The sequence below is a fragment of the Labrus bergylta genome, chromosome 10, assembly GCF_963930695.1.
Source record: "Labrus bergylta chromosome 10, fLabBer1.1, whole genome shotgun sequence".
In the NCBI taxonomy this organism is placed as follows: Eukaryota; Metazoa; Chordata; class Actinopteri; order Labriformes; family Labridae; genus Labrus; species Labrus bergylta.
In genome coordinates, this window is record NC_089204.1 from 922246 (window position 1) to 936333 (window position 14088).

Sequence of the window (14088 nt, forward strand, 5' to 3'; positions counted from 1 at the left end):
CTCTCAAACATCTTCAAGAGTGGGATTTTCAGATCTAAAGAATATGGATGGATGACTAGTGTTTCTTGGAAGGGCACTACGTCTTGTACTGCAAGGGCCACGTAGGGCCATGTATTGTGAAAATGATGATCAGCTAAAGGTTGATGTTACCTCCTGTTTATTATCCAGGCCACTGCTATCTAATGTGCAAACTGCTTTTCTGCATTATTGTTGGTAAATGTTATTTGTCTTGCAAACTGATTTAGACTTTTTCCAAAGAAGTGACCAAAAATGGAGTTTCTCATGTGACAACGCATTTTATTAAAACACAACATTGTAGACAATCTGCAGGTTTTTTTAATCTGGTTAAGTTTAAATGAGTTAGCTCTACTGCTATAGATCCCTTGCTTGAAGGAAAAGGAAAGTGCATCTGATTTAAAATAACACAAACAGAGAATGAATGAAAGAGTCAAAATGTATTCATTCAGAATATCAAGAAGACCTTTTAATATAATGCAATCATGTACTTCAAAAGACAGAGTAACTGGGTTTTGTTCAGGACAAATTTCATCAACACATTCCATTGTAAGGTGATTGTTATTCTCTGTTCAGCCTGTATGTTGGAAAGACTAGTGACCCAAGTCCAGTATCATGACGTGTGTTCAAACCTCTGAAGGCACAGAAGCAAATGCTCATTATTGCTACATGTTGCCAAACTGCAACAACATAAACGAGGACAAAATGATTTCACAATTTTCTCTGAAGGAATCTTAAGAATCCATCCATTGAAGTCTGTAATCATTTTCAGTGAATGCTTGAAGAAGGACTTGTATGAGAGGAGATTTATTTTCCATTTGGTTGTTATCTTTTTTGCATGTTTATCAGGAACACACTTCGTCTTGTTGGAAATGTAATTATTTGTTTGGGCGTGCAAACATACCCAGTCACTGGGCCCAGTGTAATGCACAGGCTCATGTATGTATCTAAAATCATGAGTGGGGACATTAGGTCCTCTGTCTTTAAACTAGGCACTGACTAAATGAGGTAAAATTACACTAGATTCGAAATACATTAAGGTCCAGTTAGATCAAAACTGCTTGGTTTGGTATGTGAAACAAAAAAAACAACTATAGAAAACACAAACGCTCATTAAACAGGTGAACAATTAAAAGTGGTTAAATTACCAAACAAAGTAAATCATTCAAAACTACTGTATGCTCCTAATGATTTCTCTCTCAACAGTAGAGCTTTCCCATTTCTTTCACTTTATATCAGGAAGAGATAATATTGCACAAACATGGAAATAATTTCAAAATTATCAATTAATGTTATAACAGCCAAAGAAAGAAAAAAGAACAACACAAAGTCATTTTGGTGTTATCATACTCCTCAACTGGTAAGTGTTGTAAATGTGTTCATATTCTGCTGAATGGTTAAATATATACACATTCAGAGTAGGTGAGTGGGTTTGTACCAAGAATCTGTCTGAGAATAGAAAACCTCATTTACAGTTTTTTTATTCCATTTAGTCGCACTTTAAGAACACCTTTCTACATCTTGTCGACTCAAATGTACGACTCAAATGTACTAATATAGTGCCCTTTATTATATAAGATGTGGGAAAAAAACAGTTGCACTGTTAGAATAGATTGCAATGAATAAAACATGACATTTGCATTCAGTAGAACCTGAGGTAGATTAAGTAAAGAGACAATTATTAAAGCAAGATGTTGCACCAGGGGGAAATAGATTTTTGCTTCTTGATAACATACAGAAAACATTCTTCAGCCCAGTTTGTTAAAAAAGTCAAATTCTATTGATTTACTTTTAAAAGCCAGCTTTTGTGTGGAGACATTTTGGATAATGATAACAATAAATCATCAACTTGACTGACAAGCTGTGGCAGATCTAAAGCTCCCAATATTTAAATCATTCACCCTCTGTCTACAAATCGCACATCTGGGGAATGGTCATGAATACAGTCTTTAAAACAAAACATTGTCATTCTAAGCATTAAAAACACAGACATGTATGAACATGCTTACAGACAAACTACCATAATGTCAGATTCAAGTGATAACAGATTTATCTGATATGTTTTTATGTTAGGACATGCTCTTCTGTTTCCAAAGGAAACCTCTAAAATGACAATCGTAACTGCGGCTTCAACAATCCTGTTCATGTAGAGCCTTTGTGAAGCAGTACATCAGATCTAATGCTCGAGGGCAGCACCGCACTTTGAACAAACATTCAGGTACAACAGGCAGATGTGTGTTTTTGCATTATCCTAACAAATAATGAATTGGAGATCAAAGAAAACTGAAATGTTAAGGCAGTTAAAAAAAGAGCTTTCCTCTTCAATCATTGGAGATTATGACTGACATACGCTTTTAATAAACACTAAAAAGGAAATTAACTTTTAAAACAAAAACACATTTCCAATCTATGAATAAAATCAAAGGAATACAACTGTTTTGAATGAGTCACTTCTTTTCTGTGCTAATTGATGCACACTGTTTAAAGTGATTTCCAACCAGGTTGCTTAAATGGATGATGGCTTGTGCTTAAAGGATCTTTCTTCTGTATGCCATACATATGCATATAAGGCAACCGTTGAGCTATTAACTCAGAGCTCTGGAAAGAGTTGAGAGTTTTTCCCTGCATTCAATTGGAGTAGGTCAGGAGCACCTCAGTGGGCTTTGCCGTTGCCATTCATGTGGCTGGTGCTTGACTTGGGTACCTCAGTGCTGTAGAGACAGTCCAGAAAACCTTGGGAAATCTCTGTCACCATTGATCTGTCCGGAATGGACTGGGCCATGCCGTAAATGGCTCCCTGAAATGATAATAAGACACAAGTCATCAGGACAAACTCACACCGATCTAGAGATGATCAACAGTGTTAGTGTTCAGAGGATTTCAGAACATCTCACTGTCTTTTCTTATTCCAATGCCAAACACAATGATCCACCAAGTTTTCTGGTTTTAATGGAGCGATACCTGAAAGCCGGTTCTGGCATGCAACTTGAGCTGCACTGTTAAGTCATTCTTGCATCATCCTCCACAAACACATCCGAATCATCATGGTCTATTGAAGTTGCAGGATTTCCCCATCTCTCCCTCTGCTCTATTAAATACACTACTGCCTGACACTAGTGCATTGTTCTTTTCAGCCATCAACCTGTAGACTCTGCTAGGGGGTTTGAAGATAGCATCTCAACACTCCTCAAATGTATGCACGTAAACAAATATGTGAGGAGTGATGAGGTCCTCGACTAAACACCAAACTGAAACAATGTTTCATTCCAATGAACATTCCAAACATGAGTTGTCTGACTAAAATGCTTTTCTTTTTACTAGAATTTGTAATCGATCCTGGAGATAAATATAGTCTCAGAAAGTGTCAGAAACAGAGGAAAAACACAAGCAACCAGTTTGTTCAGGTGACAGAGAAAGAGGAGGATTTTGAAAGTAACTTCTTGTTCTCTGTAGAACACGTCTGCAGTTTCTGTTCCTCAAAATGTAAAAAACTGAAACCATCATGTTGTTTTTGTAAATAACTTTGGAATCTTTGTTTTTAAAATGATGAGTACTTGAAGTGAAACTTACAATACAAGTAACTTGAAAAACTTTAAATTTTACAAACTAACTTCTTTGTTATACATTATCATGCTGTGTGTGAGGCCTTTGAAATGCGCTATTTAAATAAAAGTGTCTTGTTATTCATGGGTGTACTCGTGACGAACCTGACAGGCAGGATGCAGGCTGGAACTCTATTTCAAACTAACACAAAAAATCTGAATATTCCATTTTTATCCACTGAAATACCGACAGATTGTGCTGTATGAAACAAAGAGTTGGTTGTTTGAAATGTTTGCTCCTTTAGAATCTCTCTCTTTCTTTGAAAAGTTGGGTTGCTGAATTGGAAAACTGTGAATGCCAACCAGTTTAGTTGTAGCCTTGGAATAGACAGGAACTCGCTACTAGATGTTACTAGTTATAGATTCTGACAACTTATTCACCATTACTGCTTTATAGAAAAAAAATCCTTTGATAACATGTTTCATAAAAGTTGCACGGACGTGAGAACAAAATAATAAAATATAAATTAATAAAATAATACAAATGAATAAGAACATCTGTGACATCACAGAGTGTTTTTACTTTTGTTTTTACATGTGACTTCTTGGATATCGTGTATTGTATTATGCTAGTTGAAATTTGTTGTTTTTAATTCTGTACCAAGAAATGAATAGAGAAGTTTTTCTTTTACTAGTGAACCAATCTTTTTAGAGATTTAATATAATAAAACCATCCTCACACAATATGTAATGTACACCGGCTCTTATACGTGAAACCATAGACTGTGGATGACCAGAACACAAAGTAATGTGTGAAGGGAGCTAACTCACCATTCCTGTGGTTTTCTCTTTGGGGTTCTTCATGATAATGGCCGCCTGCTCTTTGACATCCAGGATAAACTGCTCAGCAACACCGGGCTTTGTGTGAAGAACTGTGCAACAAATGTGGATGCTGTGAAAGAGAAGACCATTGATTGTCTCTTGAATTGTTGTCCTGATGTTATAAAACTGTGGAAGTAGTATATGATTTATTTCTTGAAACGTACCTCGATGGGTACTGGAGGGTATTAAGGTTCCAGCCCTTTGACGTCAGGGCATTTGACAGGCGGAAAATATCAAAAACATCCGAGCCTATTGCCACCACTGAAACCTCCGGATCTCCAAACACAAACAAACCATTGATGTTACGCACTCTGTCAAAAAAAAACAAAAAAAAAAACATGTTGAAAGCTTTAAGATGAACAATGTATGAGCCCAAAGATCAAGAGCTGTGTTGTTGTTTTTAATACATCATGATTGCTAAGGTTTCCAGAAAAGTGTCAACAGGTGTCTTACTCTGTTGTGATTTTGCGTGCGGTGCTGATGATTTTTTTGGTGGCATCTATGTATCCATTTTCTCCCATGTGCATCATGGTTGCCCAGCAGGCGGCGATGATTCCCCCGGGCCTGGAGCCTGCAACAGAGGGGGAGGCATAGATTCCCCCTTGCCAATCTGGAGCAACAAAGTACTGGTAGTGACGGTATTTTTTATCACTGTAGAGGATAACTGAGGAACCTTTGGGGGCATAGCCATACTGGAAGGTACACACACACACACACACACACACACACACACACACACACACACACACACACACACACACACACACACACACACACACACACACACACACACACACACACACACACACACACACACACACACACACACACACACACACACACACACACACACACACACACACACACACACACACACACACACACACACACACACGTTATAAGAAGAAAAAAAAAAAGTGAGTCATTTATGCAGAGGGAAAAAAATAAGCCATCATTACCTTGTGGGTGTCTGCAGATATACTGGTAACACCTTTTATCCTGAAGTCAAATGGGGCAAGTGTGTAACCCGCCTTGGACATAAAGACAATGAGAAAACCTCCTAGACAGGCATCCACATGCAGCGGGAGATTGTAGCGTACAGCCAGCTGCAAAATAACATTGAAGCATATCAGAGATTCAACTACAAAGTTACCATTTCAGAACAGAGTTAATACAAAACTGTTTGCAAATTCTGACCTCGGCTACTTCCTCAATGGGATCCATAATTCCATGTGGAAACTGAGGCGCTGAGCACACGAGCATAGCAGTGTTTTTGCTGATTGCTCTCCTCATGGCCTTGAAAGAGAAGAAACAACATGAAAATAATTGAAGACTGAAAATAGCAGGGCACCTACTGTCTGTACTGTATCCTCACCTTTACATCTACTTTCATAGTGTTCTTGTCAAGGGGAATGTGAACAAGCTTCATCCCAAAGTAATGTGCTGCCTTGTCAAAGGCTGCGTGGACACTCACAGGAGCAAGACTTCAGAAAATAGAACAGAACAGAACTAATGTTGAAAACAGTACAGCCTTTAAATGGTCCCATGCCTTACATTTAAATGTGCTATATAGGACATTTTAATTCAAGGCGTGGGAAACTGGGTTTTCAGTTTCATGTTGCAAAAGTTATTACTTGAAGAGGACAACATTTCTTACAATATGTCAACAACAACAAACTTCCATAACATCTTAAAACGCTCCTCTTACATTTCAGGGTATCTGACCCCACGTTCAAATGCCATGTCTCTGTATGCTTTGCAGGCCATCAGTATGCTTTCAGTTCCCCCTGAAGTAACCTGGACAAAAAGACAGAGAACTGTTAGAATATATCAAACCATGATTTTAAATCTATGCAAAATGTGAGTTTATGTTTGTGAATACTAACTGTGCCACAGGAGTTAGGTCCACCATGGAAAAGTGAGCAAGCCATCCTAACGACCTCTGCCTCCATCTTTCTTACACCTGGGAAGATGTCTGGGTGCAGTGGGTTGCTCCATGCAAAATCTCCATATACCTAGGAAGAAAAAAGAAAGAGTGAAAAGGAAGTAAACCTTGAATACACTCCAGTTAGAACTTTGTTATGAACAAACAGATCACCCAGGGGGGCAGTAATCTGCTTTAAACAAAAAAAGTTATTCTCAAATAAAAAGAAAATAATCTAATGAAATCAAATACCTCTGCCCTCCCTAATGGGGCTAACACTGAAATATATTCAGGTCCGACTCTTTGCGCCTTGAATGTTAGAGATGGTTACAAAGATGCATACCTTAACAAGGAGATTGGTCAGTTTTTCATCACCCCAGTACACTGCACCCGATACACATCCTTTCTCCCACTGAACCTCACCTGAAACCACACATCGTCTCTTCAGAAATCAAAATCTTTTAGAAAGTAAGCTCTTTTCAAATTGCAAAAAAATACAGAAGAAAATACATTTCAGGAATAAGTTATTCCAATAATGAACTGTGACACTGGGAATGGATGATTTGATGACTTACTCAGAGTCTCATAGTCTCTGATTTTGTCCAGCACTTGGTCCTGAGAGAGTCCTTTAGAGGGCAGCTGTTTAATATAGCTCATCCCGTCCTTTAGAGTACATAGACTGGTAGACATATCGTCTAAAGCCTTGTTGAGCTGGCTCTGAATCTGTCATGAGGAAAGAAAAACTTCATTATCTTTCTGAGAATTTCACTAAAAATGACTGAATGTGAAATAACGTTCTTGTGAAATGAAAGGGACTATGTATATTTTAAAACATAAATGTTGCCATTTGATGCATTGTAGCAGAGTTAGCTTAAAGTTAAGTAACTACAGTATGTTGGGTGACAACGTTTCATTTATTACATTTTGTTTATTTGATAGGGATAAAAATAATATTACATCCATAGTCCTAAGACAGGTAACAAATATACAAAAAACAGATGCATACATGAAAGACACACATAAATGGTAAATGGAGTTGAGCTTATATAGCTCAGAATGCAAAAACTCAGCGTACCAATCAATACTTTATGTAAGTTTCTGATAAGCCTCAAAGTGAGCAATACATCAGTGAAATACTGAGTGTTATCACCAGTGCATGATGTTAAGTGTGCCAAAGGTCTCCCCCCCATGAAGTATATGTCATCCAAGAGTGACTCATAAAACCCTCAGACAACAACAGTCATTGCTCATCTGCTGGGAAAAAAAGGAACAGATCCACCACTGATACTTACTGCTCCGCCAACAAAGGGTATTTTTCTGACGAGTCGAAAGCACTGCTTCTTGATTCGGGATGTGAGACCTATCAGCAAGAAAGACAAGGAAGCATCTTTGGTTAGGGTTGGCACACATTTGTCCATTAAACAGCTGACTATGACCTGAGATCACATGTCAGGACAAGATGCGGCCTGTGAGAAATGAAGCTATGTTCACTAAGTATGTACTTTCTGCCATGGCAGCTAGTTGGTTCTAGAGGCCTCACTGAAGTGAGATGTATGGAACTGAAGAATTCAACCACTGATGATTATCAACAAAAACTTGTGTTTGAAGGCATTTGTCAATCACGCATAGGAGAGAGAAACTAGCACTATACTTGAAGATACTTTCTAAAACCACAATTTGAGATTCCAGACAGAAGATTAACCTTGAGAGGTTAAAGCTTATTGGACCAAAACCCACATACTCAGATGTGTCATCAAAACAGCATTCCTTAAAGAGCTTTGTTAGAATTTAAGGACATTGTGAGTTCATTTTTTAATAATATTACATTCCATCACTATCATTTCTGATATGTTCCCAACTAGCCCTCCTTTGTACCAACTGTATCAAGTATAACAGATTACTTTCTTGCTGGAACAGGAAGCCTTTTATCCAGACTGCTCCCAGTGTGGTGATGAATGTGGCTCCGATGATCTGCCATGGCTCCGAGTCTCCGCAGTGGGAGTTGATCTGCTGCCTGCCCTGCTCCAGGTACAGCTGGACCATCTCCTTATACACCTCCACGGCACTCTGTTTGTATCACAATGGATCAAGGTTGTTATAAAATGGATGTCCCATGAGGATTATAAGGTAAAAATCAGCATTTGATAATACTGTAAATATATATACTGATTGAAAGTACAGTTGTTGAGTTTATTAAGTGCAGAAAACAGACATTCAGACATCACATACATACAGTTGTTCTGTTAATGACTTTTCTAACAACAGATTTGTTTTTGTGAAAAGGATCACCATACTCTGTTTTCATTGTATACTGATATACTTATATAAAGCATGTACCATGTTACTGAGTATCTATGGGCAAAAACAGTATGCAGACATTAATAAGAGTAATTGTTCTACATTTCATCGTACTTGTATCAACATTATCCATGAAAAATAACGCTTGATTAAAAGGGAACATCAAATGAAAGGCATAGCTTTCTTCTTTTTGAAGTGACTGACATTACATGAACTCCATGAAACAGAGAATCAATCTACTTTTGAGAAAATAATTAACAACTAGCAACTAGTTACTTTGAAAAGAAAATCAATTTTCAAAGAAACATAGTGAAACCAATGACACAAGACACAGCTCCGCCATGTCATCACTGTTTGTAGAATGTGTTACATCTCGCAGTATGACTACCAAACCACATGTATAGAAATGTTGGTTACTGGTAAGTTTTATTTTAATATGACCATAAATCAAAGTGCAAAATTTAAATACTTACATCAGAAGACATAGTAAGACCAATAGAGTTCAGCACCCCCAATCACACTAATGCTGTAAGTTTGTCTTAAGATTGTTATAATAACAGCCTTCGCTTCGTCTTATTGGTGAGAGTGGGAGACCGCTCAAAGCTAACTGGAGGGCTATCATCAGACTCCTCCCAGCACCAAAAGGGTATCAGGCCACAAGAGGGATATTTTGCAATCAATCACGAGCAGATAAGAAAATATACAGGAATATCACCTTAAGACAGACTGAAATATGAAAGAGAGCATACATCTGGACACCAATCTAAATACTGAATGCAGCTATTTCACCATCTGGAAGATCTAACTGATCCACACACAAGTGCAATATCACACTGAAGACTCATGAAGGCAGTTTCATAAGTGCAACGAAGTAATCTTTCCATTCTCTTTTGCTGTGGTACTTTTATGACACAATAGTTAGTAGACTGATAGTGAGAAGACTCTTTTCTTGACCTCACACATTATCAGATGGGGGAAAGCTTAAGGTTCAAAAGACAATAACAGAAGTAATCAAAGTCTGTGCTGCCTGAAAAAAACTTCCCACAATATGAGACAAAATGTAAGTTCCTTTAACCAATTGCAACAGTCAGAGTATTATGCCAGAGGGTTTCTCAATCTTTGACTAATCATACATTTTTTGTGATCTGAGCTTTAGTGGAGGGCATTTAGTGAACGACTGAAGTCAGACCCCTGCCAAGGCTACAGCTGTCATACCTGCCTGTCTGGATAACGTCTCATACAGGTTTGGCAAGATAAGCTTGACAGAGGCAAATGGGAAGTAACAGAAAATAAGTGATTGATGTGTGTTGAATGAGAGGCTTGTCTAGAGTTATCTTAATAGGAATATTTGTTTGGAAAGATTGAATGCAGGCAAAGCACATGAGTGATCAATGTCACGCATGTGTCATAAAGAAAAGGTGATATGGTGTTATCTATAATCAGTGCAAAAGGCAAGTCTGTCCCTACAGATACGGGCCTCTCTGTTATCCAACCACATTTTATGTCTACGATACCTCTCAGGTCCATCCAAACTCTTTTGGTGCCATTTTGTATCAGGAAACATAGAAAGAGTTCATACAAAAACTATTGTTCTATTGTCCAAACTCATGTTTTAGCAGTGTACGCCCATTCCTCTGCTCCCCCTCATAAAACATTTGACTATTCTGTAAGGAGAGCTTTTGTTGTCTCAGAAGGGAGGTCATGTTCTCATGGAAATGTACTGGGTGTGCGGTGGCAGCTCCTGGATACATCAAGGGAAAACAGACTCAGAGCACATCACAAAGATTATGGGATCAGACCCTGGAAGAGAAAAATAAACTACTACATCTGTAAACTTGTTTTCAACGTTCTGTTCTGTCCTGGGGCTTTCATGGCATAAACTCACTTGAAGGCAAAACCTTTTTGGGGCTTAGATCGGTTTCCTTTCCTTGAAATAACCTGGATAAGTCAAGACTTTAATTGACACATTGAAGGCCAGTTTTGCACTGAAAGTATTGTGAAAGACGAGCCCTCTTGTGCTCAGTCATCTATCAAAGGGAACCACTAAACTTCTGCTCTTTCAGGAAAAACTTTGCAAATATCAGAAAACATCTGGTAGAAGTATTAAGTGTAAGCTAACTTCCTACTTTAATTTCCTATTGGCCTATTTCGAAGCAGTATTTTCTACAGTAAAAATAATGTGAGGAGAGAATTTAAAACCACTTTCAAAAATAACTTTCACCTTGTGTAGATGTGTAACTTCTGCTTTTAAAGGAATGTGCTTCTACACCAAACTCAAAGATAAATATCTGCCTTTTGCATGCCAAAGTAGAAAATATATATTTTTTATAATATAATATATTATACTCTTCATCAACAGTAACCTTGATATAAAACATCTTATTCCTACTTGTATTAGCTGAACATGAAGAAATGTAGGCTATAGGATGTTGACTTTGACTATTTAGTAAATGTCTAATATGTTAGGGTTCATCGTCTCATGAAAGGTGACCCAGTTCAGGGGCCAAATTACCAACTAAGTTTAAGTGTTTCCTCAAACAAATCGATTTGCTAAGTAATGTTTGATAGCAAGGGTCACGGCAAGCTGTGGACTAACAGCATCCATGGGATCACAAACTAGTCGGGTCACAAGCTCACTTTCCAAGTGATAAACAAGTCTCTTCTATCGTGTTGTGGTAACATCGTCTTCGTCCTGGTTATCACACCGTTTGTACACTTAATAAGAAATGACTATATTGAAGCGAAACCTACCCAGTAATCCATGTTGTCGAGGCAAACTTTCACCGAAATTCTCCTTTTTTGTCTGCTACCTTGGAAAGTCACCTCCAGCAACCCGCTTTGAGACTCCGGTTCTCATCTACATGCTACAATAATCAACCACAGCACCAAGCTAACCCTGATTCAGGAAGTAACCACCAGTCAAGCGCAGCTGTGCGCAGCCTTAGCATTTGTAGATCTGACAATAATATGGCTAGGTCCAATCACGTCACAGCCCATTGCTCGAGTGGTGCCGCATGTTTACTATATCTACTTTTTAAAGAAAGAGCAGCGTCGCCTGTTTTCAGCCCCAATACTAGAAGTGTTAGCAAAGAGCTGATGCTGTGTTCTAATGCTTCCCGGAAAATAGACGTTCCACTTATGTATGTAAAAAACATATAGGCCTAAATATAATATAGGCCTAGACATGATAAAGTCGAGAGTTGCAGCAATACCTGGTTAATGAAAACATGATTTTGATCGAGATTCATTGTTTTGATATTCATATCATTATCCTATCATGTAGACTATAGCATATTTTATATCGTTACTTTGTCTATAGGTAGGTCTATATATTCTATAAAACATAATAATCTTTTGTAGAAAACATTACCATCTCCAAGTTTGTCTTCATGCTTATTACACAAAATGCAAGGAGTGTGAACTGTAAATAAATCGGAAAAATGTATATCTTCTTTATAGTTTTAGTTTTCTTCAGTTACTTTGAGCTACTTGGTATGTAACAAAAATCCACGTTGGGTTGTAACTGCTGTTTAACAATGTGCATTACAGCATAAAATAGGATTTACTGAATTTACAGCCATAAGCATTTATTTGTCAAGTTATGTTTTGGAAACTGTGTTAATTCCGTGGCACGTTCATACTTACAATTTCGTTGTGTAGGCTTGTTCGCCTGTAGTTTACCTTTAGTATCCATATTTTCGACCTCAATGAAGGCATCATTGGCCGCAACTTTCGTAATCGTTTTGTTGGAGGAGTGAAAACAGCGCCTCGACGCAGCCAAGGTGGAGAACTGCAAATATATCTCCAGTAACACTATGAAAACACATGATGCAGATACATATCTGCCTTTGAGCTGTATACCGTTTACATGTTGGTTTTCTGAAATAATATTAACCAAGCTGCATCTTGGGGATGATAAGTTATGGGTGCTAATTATTCCTTAGACAGGTTTGTAGATTGACTTAGACTTAGACTTTCTTTATTGTCATTCAAACTTGTACTTTACAGTGCAGATAAGAACGAAATTTCATTGCATTTGGCTCGTTGTAGTGCAGGATAAAAACAGCAGCAAGTATTTACATAGAAAAATAAGGTGCAGATATAAATAGATATAAAAAGAAAAGCTATGTGTAAAATTACTATACAGATAAATATATTGCACTTTATATGTATTTTACAGTCCACTGAGGTAGTCCTGTGTGGGGGTTTGAGGGGGAATGGAGGGATTATTTTTTCGTGTTCAAAAGTCTTATGGCCTGTGGGAAGAAGCTGTTACAGAACCTGGAAGTTCTGCTTCGGAGGCTGCGGAACCTCTTTCCAGAGTCCAGCAGTGAAAACAGTCCTTGGTGGGGATGGGAGGTGTCTCTGCTGATTTTCTGAGCCCTGGTCAGACAGCGGATCTTGGTGATCTCCTGGATGGGAGGAAGTGGAGTCTGAATGATCTTTTCCGCCGTCCTCACCACTCTCTGCAAAGACTTCCAGTCGGAGGCACTGCAGGCTCCGGACCAGACAGAGATGCAGTTTGTTATGATGCTCTCTATAGTGCCTCTGTAAAAGGTGGTGAGAATAGGAGGAGGGAGGTGTGCTCTCTTCATCCGACGCAGAAAGTGCATGCGCTGCTGCGCTTTTTTCACAAGAGCTCCGGTGTGAAGGGACCAGGTCAGAGTGTCTGTTATCTGCACCCCCAGGAACTTTGTGCTGCTAACTCTCTCCACTGCTGTGCCGTTGATGAGTCCACGGTTTTTAAATTTACATGGACAGTTCATGATGTTGTGATGATGCTTAAAATACACATTTACAAATAAATATAATAATAAATAATAATTCAACAGTTATCCTAATAATATTTAAATGACTAAAGAAAGAATGTAGTCATATTATTTTCCGGGACGAACTTGAAATTACACAACATATTTTAAAGTCGGTTTCTTTTCTCGAACACCAATTTATACTGATTTCAGTATTAAATCATATAAAAGGTGTAAGAAAATGGCACTTGACAGTGAGAGGGTTATACCATATTATCCTAGCATTCAGTAAAATTAATAGCTGTATGATCGACTTAGTCTATAAATGCAGAAAACATAAAAATGTAACAAGACTTTTAAATGAAACTATTTTTTGTAGACAGGAAACAGTTACAGCAACACGAAAATATATTAAATTAGGCCTCTGAATCAAAAGTATTAGAAGAAAGATCTCCTGGTTCATAATGTTTTTTTAAGAACAGTCTATTCCCTAATCTTCAATGGCACAATTACACAATTGGAAATGGACATAGCCTAAAAAGTCTTTATTTTCCTAAAGATTGAATCCATCAGTGTAACTGCCTCATTTTTTTCTATCCACAAAGAACCCCTAAGGAACAGGCTTAACATTGTAAACAAGCTATCAGCAGGACGAAAAACAGTCTGCATTAGTTTAGTG

The 14088-nt window shown here is 37.9% G+C and overlaps 1 protein-coding gene across 2 annotated transcripts; it reads right to left on the reverse strand.

Moving 5' to 3' along the window:
- Positions 1-271: 271 nt before the first annotated feature.
- sgpl1 (sphingosine-1-phosphate lyase 1) lies at positions 272-11573 on the reverse strand. 2 transcript variants are annotated; one of them, XM_020646110.3, is made up of 14 exons: positions 11413-11573; positions 8265-8430; positions 7656-7723; positions 6939-7086; positions 6707-6786; positions 6326-6454; positions 6148-6236; positions 5815-5923; positions 5637-5735; positions 5399-5545; positions 4893-5131; positions 4604-4750; positions 4389-4509; positions 272-2812 (listed from the first exon to the last, which is right to left on the reverse strand). In XM_020646110.3, the coding sequence occupies exons 1-14, from the start codon at positions 11422-11424 to the stop codon at positions 2669-2671; spliced, it is 1698 nt and encodes a 565-aa protein (XP_020501766.1). In that variant the 5' UTR covers positions 11425-11573; the 3' UTR covers positions 272-2668. The 2 variants fall into 2 exon arrangements, with proteins under 2 accessions (XP_020501766.1, XP_020501767.1); XM_020646111.2 differs by lacking the exon at positions 11413-11573 and adding an exon at positions 9135-9289.
- Positions 11574-14088: the final 2515 nt, after the last annotated feature.

What these genes read in the sequence shown, in the direction of transcription:
- sgpl1 (XM_020646110.3), bottom strand. An exon ending in CTATGAAAGTAGATGTAAAG is followed by an intron (nt 5,736 to 5,814) that starts GTGAGGATACAG and finishes TTCTCTTTCAAG; the next exon opens with GCCATGAGGAGAGCAATCAG. An exon ending in AAGAGAAAACCACAGGAATG is followed by an intron (nt 2,813 to 4,388) that starts GTGAGTTAGCTC and finishes TTATCATTTCAG; the next exon opens with GGAGCCATTTACGGCATGGC.